The 15,503-nt window shown below is 43.1% G+C and overlaps 1 protein-coding gene across 1 annotated transcript in view; it reads right to left on the bottom strand.

The window, feature by feature from the left end:
• MCF2L (MCF.2 cell line derived transforming sequence-like) overlaps positions 1-11,264 on the bottom strand; it is a 301,472-nt gene extending 290,208 nt beyond the window's left edge. The window contains exon 1 of the mRNA XM_006851546.1: positions 11,198-11,264. Coding sequence (XP_006851609.1) covers positions 11,198-11,264 — 67 coding nt within the window. The remainder of the gene's footprint in view (positions 1-11,197) is intronic.
• Between the last annotated feature and the right edge of the window lie 4,239 nt (positions 11,265-15,503).

The following is a 15,503-nucleotide window of genomic DNA, read 5'->3' as shown; positions in this document are numbered from 1 at the left end:
CCTCTTTTGAACTACTACATCCATGAGTATAGGTCAAGTTCATCAAATTGTATCAGATTACTCTTTGTTTCCTCTTCTTTCTTCTTCTAGTAGAGTTCTGATCATCTAACCATTGAAGCCAGGTCAAGTGTGTACTATCTGCAAGTATGGGTGTTCTTGCACATCTCCCCTCATTTCATATCAGCTGAATGCTTCACTCTCTGCTCTAGTCCTCTGTGGCCATGTCACTGTCTCAAGAGTCCCAAGGTCTTGCCATACTGCTGGCCAACCAGGTCTCAACCCGGGTTCACAGGAGTCTATTGAATGTGGTAGGACTTAGCTCACAGCTTCATTGCTGTTCTCCCCACACTTCCCCTTATCAGTGACCAACATGGTCACCGTTGGTCACCAGCAAGACCACATGTCTGCTCATGTATTCCCCTTTAGTCTTAGTCTTGGGAGGGGGTGTGCTCTAAGGGGACCTGACTGCTTGTCTTAATGGCTCCCGAGCGAATAGCTTGCTTGTTCTTGTAGTAGTCAATTGGACTGCATTATTGTTTTTTATTTTTCCTGCCGGTCTTTCTTTCAAGAAGTATCTTCTGTTCTTCTAGCCACTCCAGGATGGTCTGCTTGTCCTTCCAAGTGGAAATTTCCCACCTCAGAAGATTCTGGATGGGGTTCAGGATTCCACCTATGGTGTTATGCATTGCAAAGGTTCCTCAGGAAGCCTCTTTCTCTGGACAAGTTCTAGCCCCCTTTTAGGTGTTTCAATCAGTTATAGACTGGAAAACAATTTACCATTTTAAAATGAGCAACTCTTTTACTCAAAAAGGTAACCAAACATTAATGGATCTTGTCATACATGCATTAAAGCAGGGTTTCAGTTTCCTCCAGTTCTAAATGAACTCAGGGACCAGGCATGTAAGTTTCCATTCTATTTCTGCCACTTGCTGGCCTATAATTTATGCAAGTGACTTAAAGTGACTATGGTTCTGTTTAAAGCTCACCTGTACCATAGGAATCATGCATCTCATGCGAGAGCTAAGGATTAGAGAGCTCATGGAGTGGCGCTGTAGGATCAGCACTAGACTGCTAATTGTAAGGTCGGCAGTTCAAACCGACCTGCTGCTCTCAGAACCCCTATACGGGGTTATTATAAATCAGAACAAACTCTAAGGCACACAACCACAATTAACAATTTAGATTAGATTAGATCAGGGATACTTAATGTCAACCTTCATTCCATGTTAGTCAAACTCCAAAGGAAGATGACAGAAATCCAAAGTTGGCAGGATAATGGATGTTGGTGTGAGGGTAATGCTGAAACAGACAAGAGAAAAGCCCTTGCTAGGTCTGCCTTTTAGACTAAGGAGGTTATGATACTAGGGTAGAATGTTGGCTTCAGCTATGATCTGAGGCAAATGGAAGGTCTGCAGACCACCTAGGTTATCCCTTGGAGGGACTGCATAGATAGAGAACATGGAGAAATGTCATTTACATGGTTGATCTACATCCATGAGTGCTCCCAACAACTACGTGAAAACAGCTGGCATTTACATGAGCGTTCTACGTCCATCAGTGCTCCCAAGAACTGTGTGAAAACAGCTGGCATTTACATGACTGATCTACATCCATGAGTCCTCTCAACAACTACGTGAAACCAGTTGGCATTTACATGACTGATCTACATCCATCAGCGCTCCCAACAACTATGTGAAACAGCTGCTACTTACAGGACACCACCATTCTTCCAGATGCCCAAGACACAGTCCTTGGAGTTATCCTTGATTCTTTTCTTCCTCTCATTCCCCACAACTAGCCCTGTCAAAATGCCACCATCCCCACTGCCCAAACTGTCACCACCCTGACCTCAGCAGCCACCATCTTTCTCCTGGACTATGGCCACGAGTCTCCTGTTTGTTACACCCAGTTCCCTTTGGTTTTCTCAACAAGCAATTAAAACGGCCTTTTAAAAAACTAAGTGAGATCATATCATTCCTCTGCTCATGTGTTCCAAAGGCTTCCAATTTCACTCAAAGTTAGACCAGAGGTTTGAACACTGCCCTGCAATTCATGCATAAACTGGTCCCACACCATCTCCTCTTCCACCCTCCCTTCCTCACCCTCCTCTCTCTGCCCCAACATACCAACCTCACAGTTTCCAAACTACATGAATATTAATAGCTGTGTTATACACACAAGATTGTTCAAAAGATTATATATATGTATATACATATATATGTGTATATACACACACACACACATATATATGTGTAGGGAATCCTGGTCTGGCGCTGCAAGCTAATGCAGTGAACTAAAAGGTCATTTTGAACCTCAAGTTTTATGGTTCAAACTCACCAGCCGCTCCTTGGAAACTCTATACAGGGTTGCTATGAGTCGGAACTGACTTGACGGCACTTAACAACAACAACAACATATATATATGAATACTTTAAAAAAAAACCAACAGCTGGTTGTTCAACATGATAAATGTAATTAATGCCACTGAATTGTACACTTAAAAATGGTTAAAATGACTAAGGCTGCTTGGGTCCAACCAAAAACCTCATGGATTTGGTTTCATGGGACATCCAGTTCATTGGCCTAAAATCAATGTTCAGTGCTTCTATTCTACCCCCTAGGTCATGGCACAGTGCCTGGGGTTTTAAAAGCTGGCAAGAGGCCATCCAAGGCACAGCAATTGGTCTCTACTCAGCTGGAGCAACACAGGAAGGAGGAGAGTGAAGAGGAGGAGGAAGAGGTGGGCTGTGTGGCTAACTGCCTCCATGAACCACTGCCTCCTTTGCCATGAGGCCAGAATTGGCTGGTGCCTGGTTACCATCACTGAACATTGTGATCAAAGATTCTGTATTTAAAAATTCTGATCAAAAGGTGGAAACTGCAGAACAGAATTTTAAATTCTCATCAATACCAGACTACCTGGAGTCAAGGAGGGTAGATGAACCTTATTTTTTAAAACAACTGCCTGGGGTAACCAACATCCCCTGAAGTTTTCTCAAATCCAAACAGTAGTTTAGCTTAACTAGCAAACAGGCTTGCTCTGAGTAGTGTGCTGTTTGAAGAATGACTAATGGAAAAGAGTGACTTGAAAATGAGCCAGGACCCTTGGGGGGCAGTGAGTTGATGCTGATGGCATGAGGACAAGTCAGAAGAGGAGGGAGAGAGTGGCCTCCCCACTGAAGATGTCATCAGTGTCACTAAAGCAAACAGGTGGAGATCGTTGAATCGCTGTATGTTTTGCTGTGTATAGTCTCAACAACAAAATAAATAAAGGTTATTTTTTAAAAGAAATGCTTAAAACGGCAATTGTTTTGGCTCTATCTCTTTCACCAGAATAAAAGCTTCACATTCTTTGGCATTTTAGGATTAACTGCTTATTTCTCTTACTAACTTGAGTACACCTCACCCCCTATGTAATTTTTCATGACGGGAGGCAGAGTGGGGGGAAAAGCAGGAGAGGACTTGTCCTCACAGTCTAAGCAGAATCTCAGCCTGCCTTGACGTCAGACTGACCTTTTTTTCAATCTGCACTGGCTCAAGGTCTCTTGGAATTGGGCCGAAGCTATTGGGGACATTGGAGAATCTGGCTGACTTGGCATTCCCCTGGACTGGATTCCCCCTTAATGGATTCTTGGTGACAACAGCACTTGATCCAGGCTTCCCGAATCATTCGGAGACAGACCAGCCCAGGCACATGAAGGTCCACCCAAGGGACACCAGAACACTGCCCAGAGAGCAGCTACATGACCAGCAGAGTTTTACTTGGAGCCAAAGAACTAAGGAAGGCAGCAAGCAAAGGACTTCCCAAGAGCAGCTGGAGACAGGAAGTCTGAACAAGGCTTTATAAAGGGTGGCAGAAGCCCATCTCCCTCACAGCCTTTCCAACTACACACTCCGCAGCGACCTTATCCGTAATTGGGATGTTGGGTAGCACTATCAGACAACTAGGGGACATTTGTACCTTTCAACTGTTCCATTTGAAAACAAATCACCTCAATTCTGCTTCCATTGAGCTTTTTTCACAAGCCGAGTCCTGGTGTGGCATAGTGGCTAATGTGTCAGACTGCAAAGTTGTTTAAACTGCAAAGTCAGTGGTTCAAGCTCAACAGCTGCTCTTTGAAACCCCTATATAGGGTTGCTATGGGTCGGAATAGACTTGATGGCACTTAACAACAATAATGCAATTTGGCAGCTTTCATAATGGAAGGACTTTAGGATTTGGTCAGAACAGGAATTGCCAAAAACCAGCTGTCACTGGTCAGTCCTGCCAACTGCTTAACAATATGGAACTTCAATGTTCACATCTGCCAAACCTCAGACTGGTTAGTTACACAAACCAAATGATAAAATACATACAAAGCAACTAGGACTCTTTGAAAAAGTTTGTGAAAAATGGATTTTTTTCCAGGAACTTTTTGAAGCTCCTTGTAGAAAGCAGAAAGGTTTAAAACAACCACCATCACAAACAAAACCTCAGGCATTTCTTTTTTTAATTCTATGATTTTGATTTGGTACAGCATTTTTAAGAGGCTTGAAAAATAACCTTTCAAATATTTTCCAAACATTAAGTTCATGCCTACCGGGGTACATGATTTCTTTGGCAGCTCTGATTAGCTTTTCATATTCAGACTATATATACATGTCAGTAGAAATAAGAAAAAAAACTGAAGTGCACCCATGCAAGAAAGAAGATACATGAGATGTTTACAGTTGTCCACACTTCCAAAACAAAGAGAAAAAACAATGCCCAAAGATGTACCCACAAATCAAACTGCCCGCTGGCCAGGAGAACACCATTTCTTCCTTTTATATCTCATGGCACTCTATCTGTGGGTTTATTCTCTAAAGCACTTTCAGGAAAACTGCAATATACCCAGGAAGAAAATGGATAAGAATGTCCTTTTACAAGTCACTGGGTCTGCGACAGTCACCAAATTGCTAGAAGACATGATGGTTGGCTCCTCTGGACTCAGAATAAACATCTGGTTAGAAAGACCAACTCTATTCAGTTCTGGGGAGGAAGCCAGGGTTATATAAAGCCTTCTGAAGAAAACTGCAAAGAACTGGTAAGAAAGAAAACAAATTGTATGTAATTCCTTTATTTTCAAGAAAATGTTGTCCTGAACACTTTTTACATTATTCACTAATGTGTGTTAAGCTATTTTCATAGAGTTCTTTTGTTCCCTTTTTAAAACAACTGAGAAGAGTCTGACAGATTTTCATTTACTATTCAAATTAAGCCACAGCAGCTAAACCCTTTTGACCCAAAGTCTACAATTTAGGCATAAATGGATTAGAAAATTTGGATAATAGGCAAAAGCAGAGAAAAACCCATAACTTCCTGGGCATCTAGGTTGCTCACCTGAAACTATGGAATATCTACCATAACAGACCAACCTATACTATCTGCTGGGTTTTAGGGACTTAAAATTTGGATTCTGAGCTTGCTTTGCCATTAAGTGGATTTACAGCATTGAGAAAATGTTAATCTCACGTGGTTGCAATATGTTAATCTCTAGTTCTAAGACAATTAAAAGTGACAACACACATTTGCTTCCCTTGTGCATTCTGCCTGAAAACCACTAACCCGGATGCTCTCTGCTCTAATCATCACACATAAAAACATGGAAGTGTGTGACTGAGGGAAGCTACTTGATCATTTTCTACCCTGCTCCTTTTGTGTGATGAGTGTACTGATATTAGTTAAAAGTTGTTGTTGTTGTTAAGAGCCGCTGAATCAGTTCTGACCCATAGCGACCCTGTATAGAGTTTCCAAGTGGTGGCTGGTGAGCTTGAACCACCGACTTTGTGGTTCTAACCAAATTTGCAGTCCAGTGCATTAACCCATAGCACCACACGGGAATAGAAGGGACTTTCATAAAATTCCTGTCAGTCCCTTGTTCACCTAGATCTGAAATAAAATAAAATTGCCGTGGTTGTAGAACTTAAATTTTGGAGTTACAGATATCAGTTATCCATACATGTGACTATTAACATTGGTGAAAATAAATCAGATTATCAGTGCCCATCTATATGTGAACGGTCTGACGCAGTAGAATCAGCACTGGGCTGCGAACTACAAGGTCAGCAGTTCAAACCCATCAGCTGCTCCTCAGAAACCCTATTCAGGGTCAGTAAGAATTGGAACCAACTCAACGGCCATTAATAATAATATATATATAAGGAACATTCACAAAATGGGTGACAAACAGATGTCTTCCTCCCGGGTGTCTCTGAATGAGTCTACCCCTTTAGCAGATTCTCAGGTTCATCTGGAGCCGGACACCACAGACCAAGGAAGCACAGAGTGGATGGGACGTCAGACGCTAATAGAAGGTCCAGGATTCTCTATCAGGAGGGACTCACAACAGGCAGATAAACAGCCAAACAAGGAACAAGTTCAACAGCAGTCCCAAGGCCTGTGTTTAGAGGTCTGGGAGAGCAGGAGTAAGGTCTAGGAGACAGATCAATCACAAACCCACCACAGAAGAAAGACGAGGACACTGTTTCTAGAACCCTGGTGTGGCACTGTGGGCTAATGCATCAGACTGCAAAGTCATTTGAACTGCAAGGTCTGTGGTTCAAGCTCACCAGCTGCTCCTTGGAAACCCTATACAGGGTCGTCATGGGTCGGAATCGACTTGACGGCACTTAACAACAACAACAATAATTATAGAAGAAAAGTTCTCTGAAAGGAATAAGACAGAGCTCCAGCATGGCTACCTCAGGACTAGAGATGGCTGAGGTAACCAAGGCCCAGTCTAGAAACAAGTTCTTCTGCATGTGGGGGGCCAGAGTATGTCAAGGGAAGGGAGTCCGATGAACTAGTTCCAGGAAGACTCTAGCCAGTTAAAAGCCAAATAACGGAATTGTTTCTTTAAGAAAAACACAGAGCACAAAACATGAATATCCCTTAGAAAAGAAAACTTAGGCAGGATTGAGGTTCTACAAATTGAAAACACGAACATGGCAGAACCATTTCCTTCACAGAGAATCTTTCACACTCTCAGGCTTTTTCTTCCATGCTCCTTCCCTTCCGGCTCAACATGCATTTCTACTACAAAGAAACTCTGTAGTTTGGATCTGTCAGAAAAGCTGCAGCAGCTAAAAGATGTCTCCCCTCCCCTCACTAATGCCGCTTACAGAGCAACATCTTTGTGACATGCTTGAGTTCTTCAAAAGGAACACGTTAGACAGAGAAAGGCGTCCTCCTGGTATAACGCTGTGAGATAAAGCGCTGGACTACAAGGTCAGTTTGAACCACATGGTCAACAGTTCAAACTCACCAGCTGCTCCTTGGAAACCCTATTCAGGTCAGAACTGATTCGATGACACTTAACAACATCAGAAGGATAAACACTAACTACTCAAATAGTGTTAGAATGGTAGTCCCGCATACACTCTTAACCCCCCCACCCCCACCCAAGCGGCTGATTTAGCTGCTAAGATTGCTGTTGTTAAGTGCCATCAAACTGGTTCTGACTCATGGGAACCGTGTATAGGATTTCTAAGGAGAGTTTGGTGAGTTTGAACCAAAAGCAGTCCAGTGCTTATCTTATAGTACCATAGCAGCAGAGATAGCAGTTAAGATGTAATGTCTTGGACTATGGTGAGCTTGGCTTAGAAGAGGGTCAGAACAGGTAGGAAAGAAGACATTTAGTCCATATAGTCTAAATATCACAGCTGAACTCAACACAAGTACAGAAAAATGTGAGGTGGAATGAGATTTATTATTAAATTTATGTGAGCAAACTAATGATTTGTTTGTTCAATATGTAAACAACTATAAATGTCTTCAATGGGGGACATGAACACCTTAAAATATGATATAGTTAAATTTTTATTTCTTTGTATGTAACCCCATCTATCCATGTATCATTCCATTCATGATGAGTTAAGTATTTTGTTCAGGGTCAATTACTGGAGAAGATGAGGTTAGGTTCAGATTCTTGTACTATCAAAACCCCAAACCAGACCCTCTGCCGTTGAGTTGATCCTATCCCATAATGACCCTATAGGACAAAGTAGACCACTCTATAGTTTCCAAAGCTTAGACAGCTCTGGTAGCGTTGTGGTTACGAATCTGGTTGTGAACCTCAAGGTCAGCAGTTCAAAACTACCAGCTGCTCCGCGGGAGAAAGATGAGGCTTTCTGCTCCCATAAAAATTTACAGCCCCGGAAACCCTGTTCAGGGTCGCTATGGGTTGGAACCGACTCGACGGCACTTAACAACAACAACAATCTTTACCCTAGGAAACCCTGTTCAGGGTCGCTATGGGTTGGAACCGACTCGACGGCACTTAACAACAACAACAATCTTTACCTGATACCAGGCCGCTATGGATTGGAACTGCCAAGATGGCACTTAACAACAACAACAGTCTTTACCCTGGTACAGGGTCACCATGAGTCGGAACCGACTCAACAACACTTAACAACAACACATCTACAGAAGCAGACTGTCACAGCCTTGTCCCCTAGAGTAGCTGGTGAGCTCCAACTGCTAGCCTAGCTCTTTAACTGCTGCTCCACCACGATTCCTTTTACTGGATCTTAGAGTCTGGTTCCTGGACCAGCAACATCAATATCGCCCGTCACCTAAACATGCACTTTCTTAGAGACTCTAGGAGTGAAGGGCAGCAATCTGAGTTTCAACAAGCTCTCCAAGTAATCCAGACGCAGGCTGAAATGTGAAGACTATAATTCCCTCCAACAATCAGCTTAATTAGATCCATAGCATTTCTCCCTTGGATGTTTCTTACATTTTCATCAATTAATGGAAATCTAAAGAGAAAATCAAAACAGATTAGAATGCGGGGAAAGGAGCCTTACTAAATAGAGGAGGGCAGGGGTTTGCTGCCGGAAGGTGTTCTGACCTTGTTCTTAATGATTAGGTTGAGAAGTGTACATAATATTTACTTATTTTCAAGGTCAAGAGATACAGATCCTCAGACAATACGGGTAGCATACTTCATCCTTCTTTATAAGCATGTTAACCTACATAATGAATGTTCTACAAGAAGGGAAGCAACATATAAATCTGAAATTAAAGCAGGGCATCATGAATGTCCTGAGCAGCAAACAAAGATAAAATGGCTGTCAGGTTAGGGTGAAGTCTCCCAACGGGTCCAACTATGTACAGCTGAAATAGCAACACGGTTCTATGAAAGTTGCTATTCTTGTAGCCAAGCCATCAGCTATGATCAAGTCCTAAAAGGGTCAGGACCTTCTGCTCTGAATGACTACACCAACTCACCGGATCAATGTCCGGGTCTCATTACTCCACACCTGCCACCCATCTGGGATAGGAGGTAAGAACAGCTCTATGACCTCAGGCTAAAAGCCGTTCCACTCCAAATGGGGAGTTTTCTGAGGGAGTGCTGGGAATTTAAACTGAAGTTGGTAACTACGTTTACACTGATCTACATTCTTTTTCCCACATGAGCAAGCGTAGCTCCTGGTTAGCGCTGTGACTGACATACACAATATAGAACCTTAGCATTACACTGAGCCTCCAAACACCATAAATCATGTCTGCGAGGTGTAGAAACTGGATTTGTGCTAAAAGAAGAGGCCAATGGGAGGTAAACAGAGATATGGATGCAGAGTGAGTACTCTTCCCCCAAATAAGCAATCTTGGATATTCATAAAAGTGGGCATCTGTTAACGAGATGTAAAAGACTTTGTGTGAAACTCAGAACTCCTAGTTAGCAGTGATGTGTCTGAAGGGCACACATCTGAGAGTTACTGCTTAAAATGAGAAGACGGTCACTATGAAGGTCTAACACAGTGCCTGGCTTACAACATACATTCAATCAGTGGTTAATATAATTCTTGCTCTTCTGCGATACAGCCTTACCATTTAAAATGCACACATCTTATGAAGAAACCTCAGTCCCTAAAAACCAAGGGAATGACATCACTCTTTGGACCAGTTCCCATTCCGTAGTAATTCTGACTTCAAGCCAAATGCAGATGGCGTGAAGAAGTAGGTAAGTGCTTTCTTCCTTCCCAGCTCCAGAGGCAATTAGGAAGCAGTCCCTAGGAATCTAGCAGTCCACTTTGTCCTTGAACACACACCAAATCCTGCACCTAGCGAAACTCGACTCAGGTTTCAGAAATAAGGAATGATGTCTAAGAATTAGGGGACTGGTAACATAAAAAGATGGCTTTTTATCTTTTCCATTGCCCCTATATAATCACCAAAATTATCATTTAAGAACTGAACATTTCTACTGATTCACTGTTTTGCTCTCAAAGTCCACAGGGGTCTACCACTTATGAGAGAGAGAAAGAGAGCAAAAAGACACCCTACCCAAAATAAGTAACTGACAAAATTCTAATCTCCAGAGAAGTATTAGAAGACAAGCAATCATATATAATATAACATATGGCAACTTACTTTTAATGGCATATTATAATTTCCTCTTCATTTCATAGAAAACTAGTTAATGCAGACTCGTTCCTTCCCGCATAATGCAGCAATGAGAACTCCAATGTGACTCACTGAAAGCCACTGGCAATATACAAGCTGTCATCTCAGTTTGTTTTTGTTAATCTAAACAAATCAATTTAAACTGCTCTTCAGAGCTTAGTTTAAGTAATCTTTTCATTAACACACTAAAGGAGCGTTTAGTTGGCTGTCCTCTTACTCTTTAAGCCATACAATATTTCCACATATTTGCTTTATGTTTAAGTTATATTTGGTGGCGAAAAAGAACCACTTGATTAATCTGATTTTTCTTCTTCAAAATAAGCTTCAGACATCCCATCATCCCTACATCAAGGCTCTGCAAACCTTGGTCTCAAAATCTTTTCAAATAACATATACTTAGGCTTTCTCCATTTCTACTACTGCGAATGCAACGGAAATGCACGTGGAATAAGCAGATTTCAGACCAGGTGATACATATATATATACAGTCCCACACACGAATCTGTGATCAATAGATTCCTTAGAAATCTGGTGTCACTAATCTGCAATTCTTTAACTATCCTAGACAGAATCAAACCATGCTGACAACCAACAGAAACACAACAGATACCAGACAAATGCCTAGAATATCTGTTCTTCCCCTTTATCAGTGAATGGGGGGGGGGGATTAAAGCTGCTACAAAAATTAGAAGCTTTTCCCTAAAAGTCAACAAATGATGGCGATCTAAGAATACAGCATTTAAGACCAGCAGCTCCTCCTACCAGTGTGCTTGGAAACCGCATTTAATCTCTGCACCATTTCTTCTAAGGCCATTTCTTCCTTCCTCATCCTCCGATAAAACAAAAATGTTCCACAGCAGATAAGCTTTCGTCTGCACCAGAACGTTTTTTTTTTTTTTTTTTAATGGGTGGGGTAGAAGAGTGGGGAGGGGGCAAGGCTGAGCGAAATGATGGGAGGGCTGGATGGAGGGGGAGCTACGGCAATGCTCCTCAGCCCTGCATCTCAATCACTTCCCACCGATTGGTCCCCAACCGGCAGAAAGAGAGGTGTATAGGCTCGGCGGAAGCGGAAGCGGTTTGCAGCTGTCATGAAAGGGTACCCCAATGCGGTCACCTAAAACTTGCATCCTCTCGGTTGCAGGGGTCCTCCGCCTACAGCATCAGCATTCCCTCCGCCCAGGGGGGGCAGGTCCCACCAGGGACCCCCGGACCCCGCGCCCACCTAGGAGAGGAAGGTAGGGTTGCAGAGGGCGCCAGGGAACGACAAAAGCCCCGGAGACTGCACCTGAACCAGCCGGGTGCCCCCCAGCGCATTACCTCCGGTCTGGCCGCGGCAGTTGCAAAGTCCACAGCAGCCCAGCGCGGACTCCCGGGGTCGCTGCATACTGCCCGGCCACCTCACGCTGCAGCCTGGTGGGTCGTGGGTCGGTGGGTGGTCGGCCGACCGCTGCCCGCACCGGGCACTACCTGCCTAAGGACGCGGTATGCGGCAAGGGAAGGGAGCGAGCGGGCAGGCGCTGCGGCCCTCCGACCTCGCCAGTCTTTGGCACCGAGCCACTCTGTTAATTCTAAACCGTAAGGCAGCCATGCATTTTGTCTGGGAATAGCAGATTTCACATTCGTGATACTCCTGGTTGTCGTTTTCACAACCAACACTGTCGCGCTGCCAGGCCAGAATTTCCTCCTGTCTCAGCGTGTTTTTGCAATTCTATTGTTACTCGGCTTTATAGGTTACATTCCCTAGTATACATGCGATTTCCTTAAGGATTCATAGCCAGCAACGGCTTGGAAAACCATTCAGGCCTAACTTAAAACTGAAACTTGTGTCAACAAATTCATCTGTGCCAACCCTGACCTTGTCGGTGACTTTTTCAGGCACTGAGCTGGGCTTGAGGGATAAAAAGATGAAGGTGACACCATTTGGAGGAGTCACAGCTCATTTGGAGGCAAGAAATATCTGGAAACACACAATAACAACAGAATAAAAAGTGTATAACAACCATTGTGGAAAATATTGGGTAAACTGCAAATGACAGCTCATTGAATAGAGTGTTTCACAACATAATCTCATGAGAATTCAATGAAGGAAGATCCAGGAAAGGTTCATAGAGCAAACAGCCTCTGGACTGCCAAGCATGGGCTACACAGAACCCAGGAGACAGACATAGCCAGAAATGACCAAGGTCGGCGGATCAAACCCATCAGCCGCTCCTCAGAAACCCTATACAGGGTAACTATTTGTTAGAACTGACTCAGTGTTGTTAATAACAGCGACAACATGTGGTGTTGTAGGATAAGCACTGGGCTCCTAACTTCAAGGTCAGCATTTCAAACCCACCAGCCACACTCTGAAACCCTATGTTATTGCTGTTAAGTACCATCGACTAGGTCCCGACCCATAGCAAACCTGTGTTGGGTTTAGTAGTTCAAGGTTTATCTCACAGTACCACACCCGGAAGACCTACACAAGGTTGCTATAAGTTGGAATTTACTTGATGGCACACAACAACAACATAGACCGGTAGTATAAGCTAACCATAAGGTTGGCAGTTCAAACTCACCAGCAGCTCAGAGGGAGAAAGATGAGGCTTTCTACTCCCATCAAGATTTACACTCTCAGAAACCCTATATAGAGTTGCTATGAGTTGGAACCAACTGCATGGCAGCAGTTTTTGGGGGATTTTTTTAATGTTCAATCTAGGAGGGATTTGCAAAGTGCTCTCTAAGGGGCCTCCAATCATTTTCATTCTTGTTTGATTGGCTTAGAGAATTTGCATTTCCAGCCCAGATAATACTGAGTCTGAATCTACATTTTAACAAGATAGTCAACGTACACATAAGCACCACCAGAGATCTTACAAAAATGTAGATTCTGATTCACTTTATCTGGGCTGGTGGTGGTGGCTGAGTGCCGTGGAGTCAGTTCCGACTCATAGCGACCCTGTACAGGGTTTCCGAGGCTGTAAATCTTTACAGGAGCAGAACGCCTCATCTTTCTCCTGAGGAACAGCTGGTAGTTTTGGACTGCTGACCCTGAGGTTAGCAGCCTAACTCTTAACCAATACAAAAGGCAAATTTTCAGCAAGGAACTGAACCGGAATGAATTGGTTCAAAGTCCAGGCTCTCGTGCCTACCTGCTTCTAACTCATTCCCCAAGGTGGCTCACTGAAACCTTCACCACTCAACCCCTCCGGATCCCCAGCAACCTTGCCTGTAACTCTAAAGAAAATTCCTTCCACATCAGAGAGTTATTGCCAGATCTGTGGAGGAGCCGGTTCCAACTCATACGGACCCCAAGCACAGAACAAAACACTGTTACTGAACCATTCTCACAACTGTTGCTATGTTTGAATCCACTGTTGCTGCCTTGTATCAACCCATCTTGTTAAGGATCTTTTTTTTCTTTTTTTTCTGAATCTCTACTTTACCTAGCATGATGTCTCCTTCTCCTGAGATTGGTTCCTCCTGGTTACATGTCCAAAGTACACAAGGTGTAGTTTTGCCATTCTCACTTCTAAAGAGGATTCTGGCTGTACTTTTTCCAAGACAGATTTGTTCCTTCTCCTGGCAGTCCATGAAGTATTTAGTATTCTTCTCTAACACCACAAATCAAAGGCATCAATCCTTTGCTTTTCCTTATTCGTTATCCAGTTCAAAGTAACTTCTTTGCTTTTTAACACTTTACTACTGTATCCGCTGTGAGGACTTCTGTTTTCTTTATATTGAAGTGTAATTCATAGTGAAGTCTGTAGTTTTTGACTTTCATCAGTAAGCACTTCAGAGCTTCTTTGCTTTAAACAAGCAAGGTTGGATCATCTGCATATGGCAAATTGTTAATGAGTATTCCCCCAATCCTGAAGTCACATTCTTCTTCAAACAGTCCAGCTTTGCAGGTCATTTGCTCATCGTATAGACTGAGTAAGTATGGTGAAAGGACACAACCCTGACACACAGTTTTCCTTATTTGAAACCACACAACTTCCCCTTGGTTCTGTTCACACGACTGCCTCTTTGTCTATGTACAGGTTCCACATGAGCACAATTAAGTGTTTGGGAAAACCCGTTCTTCACAATGATGTCTATAGTTTGCTATTATCCACATAAGTCAAATGCCTTTGCATAGTCAATAAAGTACAGGTAAACACCTTTCTGGTATTCTCTGCTTTCACCCAAGACCCATCTGATGTCAGCAACTATTTCTCTTGTTCCAAGTCTTCTTCTGAATATAGTTTGAGTTTCTGGTACTTGTTGATAAAGCCATTTTAAATTATCTTCAATACATTTTAGCTGTGTGTGGTATTAATGCTATCATTCAACAATTTCCACATTCCATTGGATCACCTTCTTATGGAATGGGCATAAATACGGATTGCTTCCAGTCAATTGGTGAGGTAGCTGCCTTCCAAATGTCTTTGCATAGAAGATGGAGTGCTTCTGGACTTGTTTCCATTTCCTCAATTCCTGGAGTCCTATTTTTCACAAGAGCCTTCAGTGCAGCTTGAATCTCTTCCTTCAACCCGGCTGGTTCTTGATCATATGCTACCTCCTGAAATGACTTTCACCAGTTCTTTGTGGTACAATGACTCTATGTATTCCTTCCATCTTTTTCGGATGCTTCCTACATTGTTCAATAGAATCCTTCAATATTGCAACTGAAGCTTGAATTTCTTCTTCAGCACTTTCTGCTTGAAATATGCCAAGCATGTTCTTTCCTTTCAGATTTTCTAACTCAAGGTCTTGGCACATTTCATTGTAATACTTACTTCACTTGTCACCAGGTAGAAACATCCTCAAATGCAGACCTTTCCAGACCTCCACAGCTGTCTGCTTCTGCCTTCCAATCATTGTCCTTGACTAAAAACTTGGCCCCAGGCCACATTCCTCATAACTTTTATCCAACTGTCTCCTTTCTCCCAGGTGTCCCCCTCCTTCCCCTCTTCTCCTTTTGACTAGTTCTCCTGTCCAGTGAGTGAGTGTATTCAGCCCAGTGGATCTCAGCCTTCAGCTGCATTGGAATCTCCCTGGGGGGTCTTGTTAAAAAACAGGTAGCAGAGACCCACCCCCAGCA

The sequence above is a fragment of the Chrysochloris asiatica genome, unplaced genomic scaffold (genome assembly GCF_000296735.1).
Source record: "Chrysochloris asiatica unplaced genomic scaffold, ChrAsi1.0 scaffold00029, whole genome shotgun sequence".
NCBI lineage: Eukaryota > Metazoa > Chordata > Mammalia > Afrosoricida > Chrysochloridae > Chrysochloris > Chrysochloris asiatica.
This window is presented reverse-complemented; position numbering and strand designations above follow the sequence as displayed.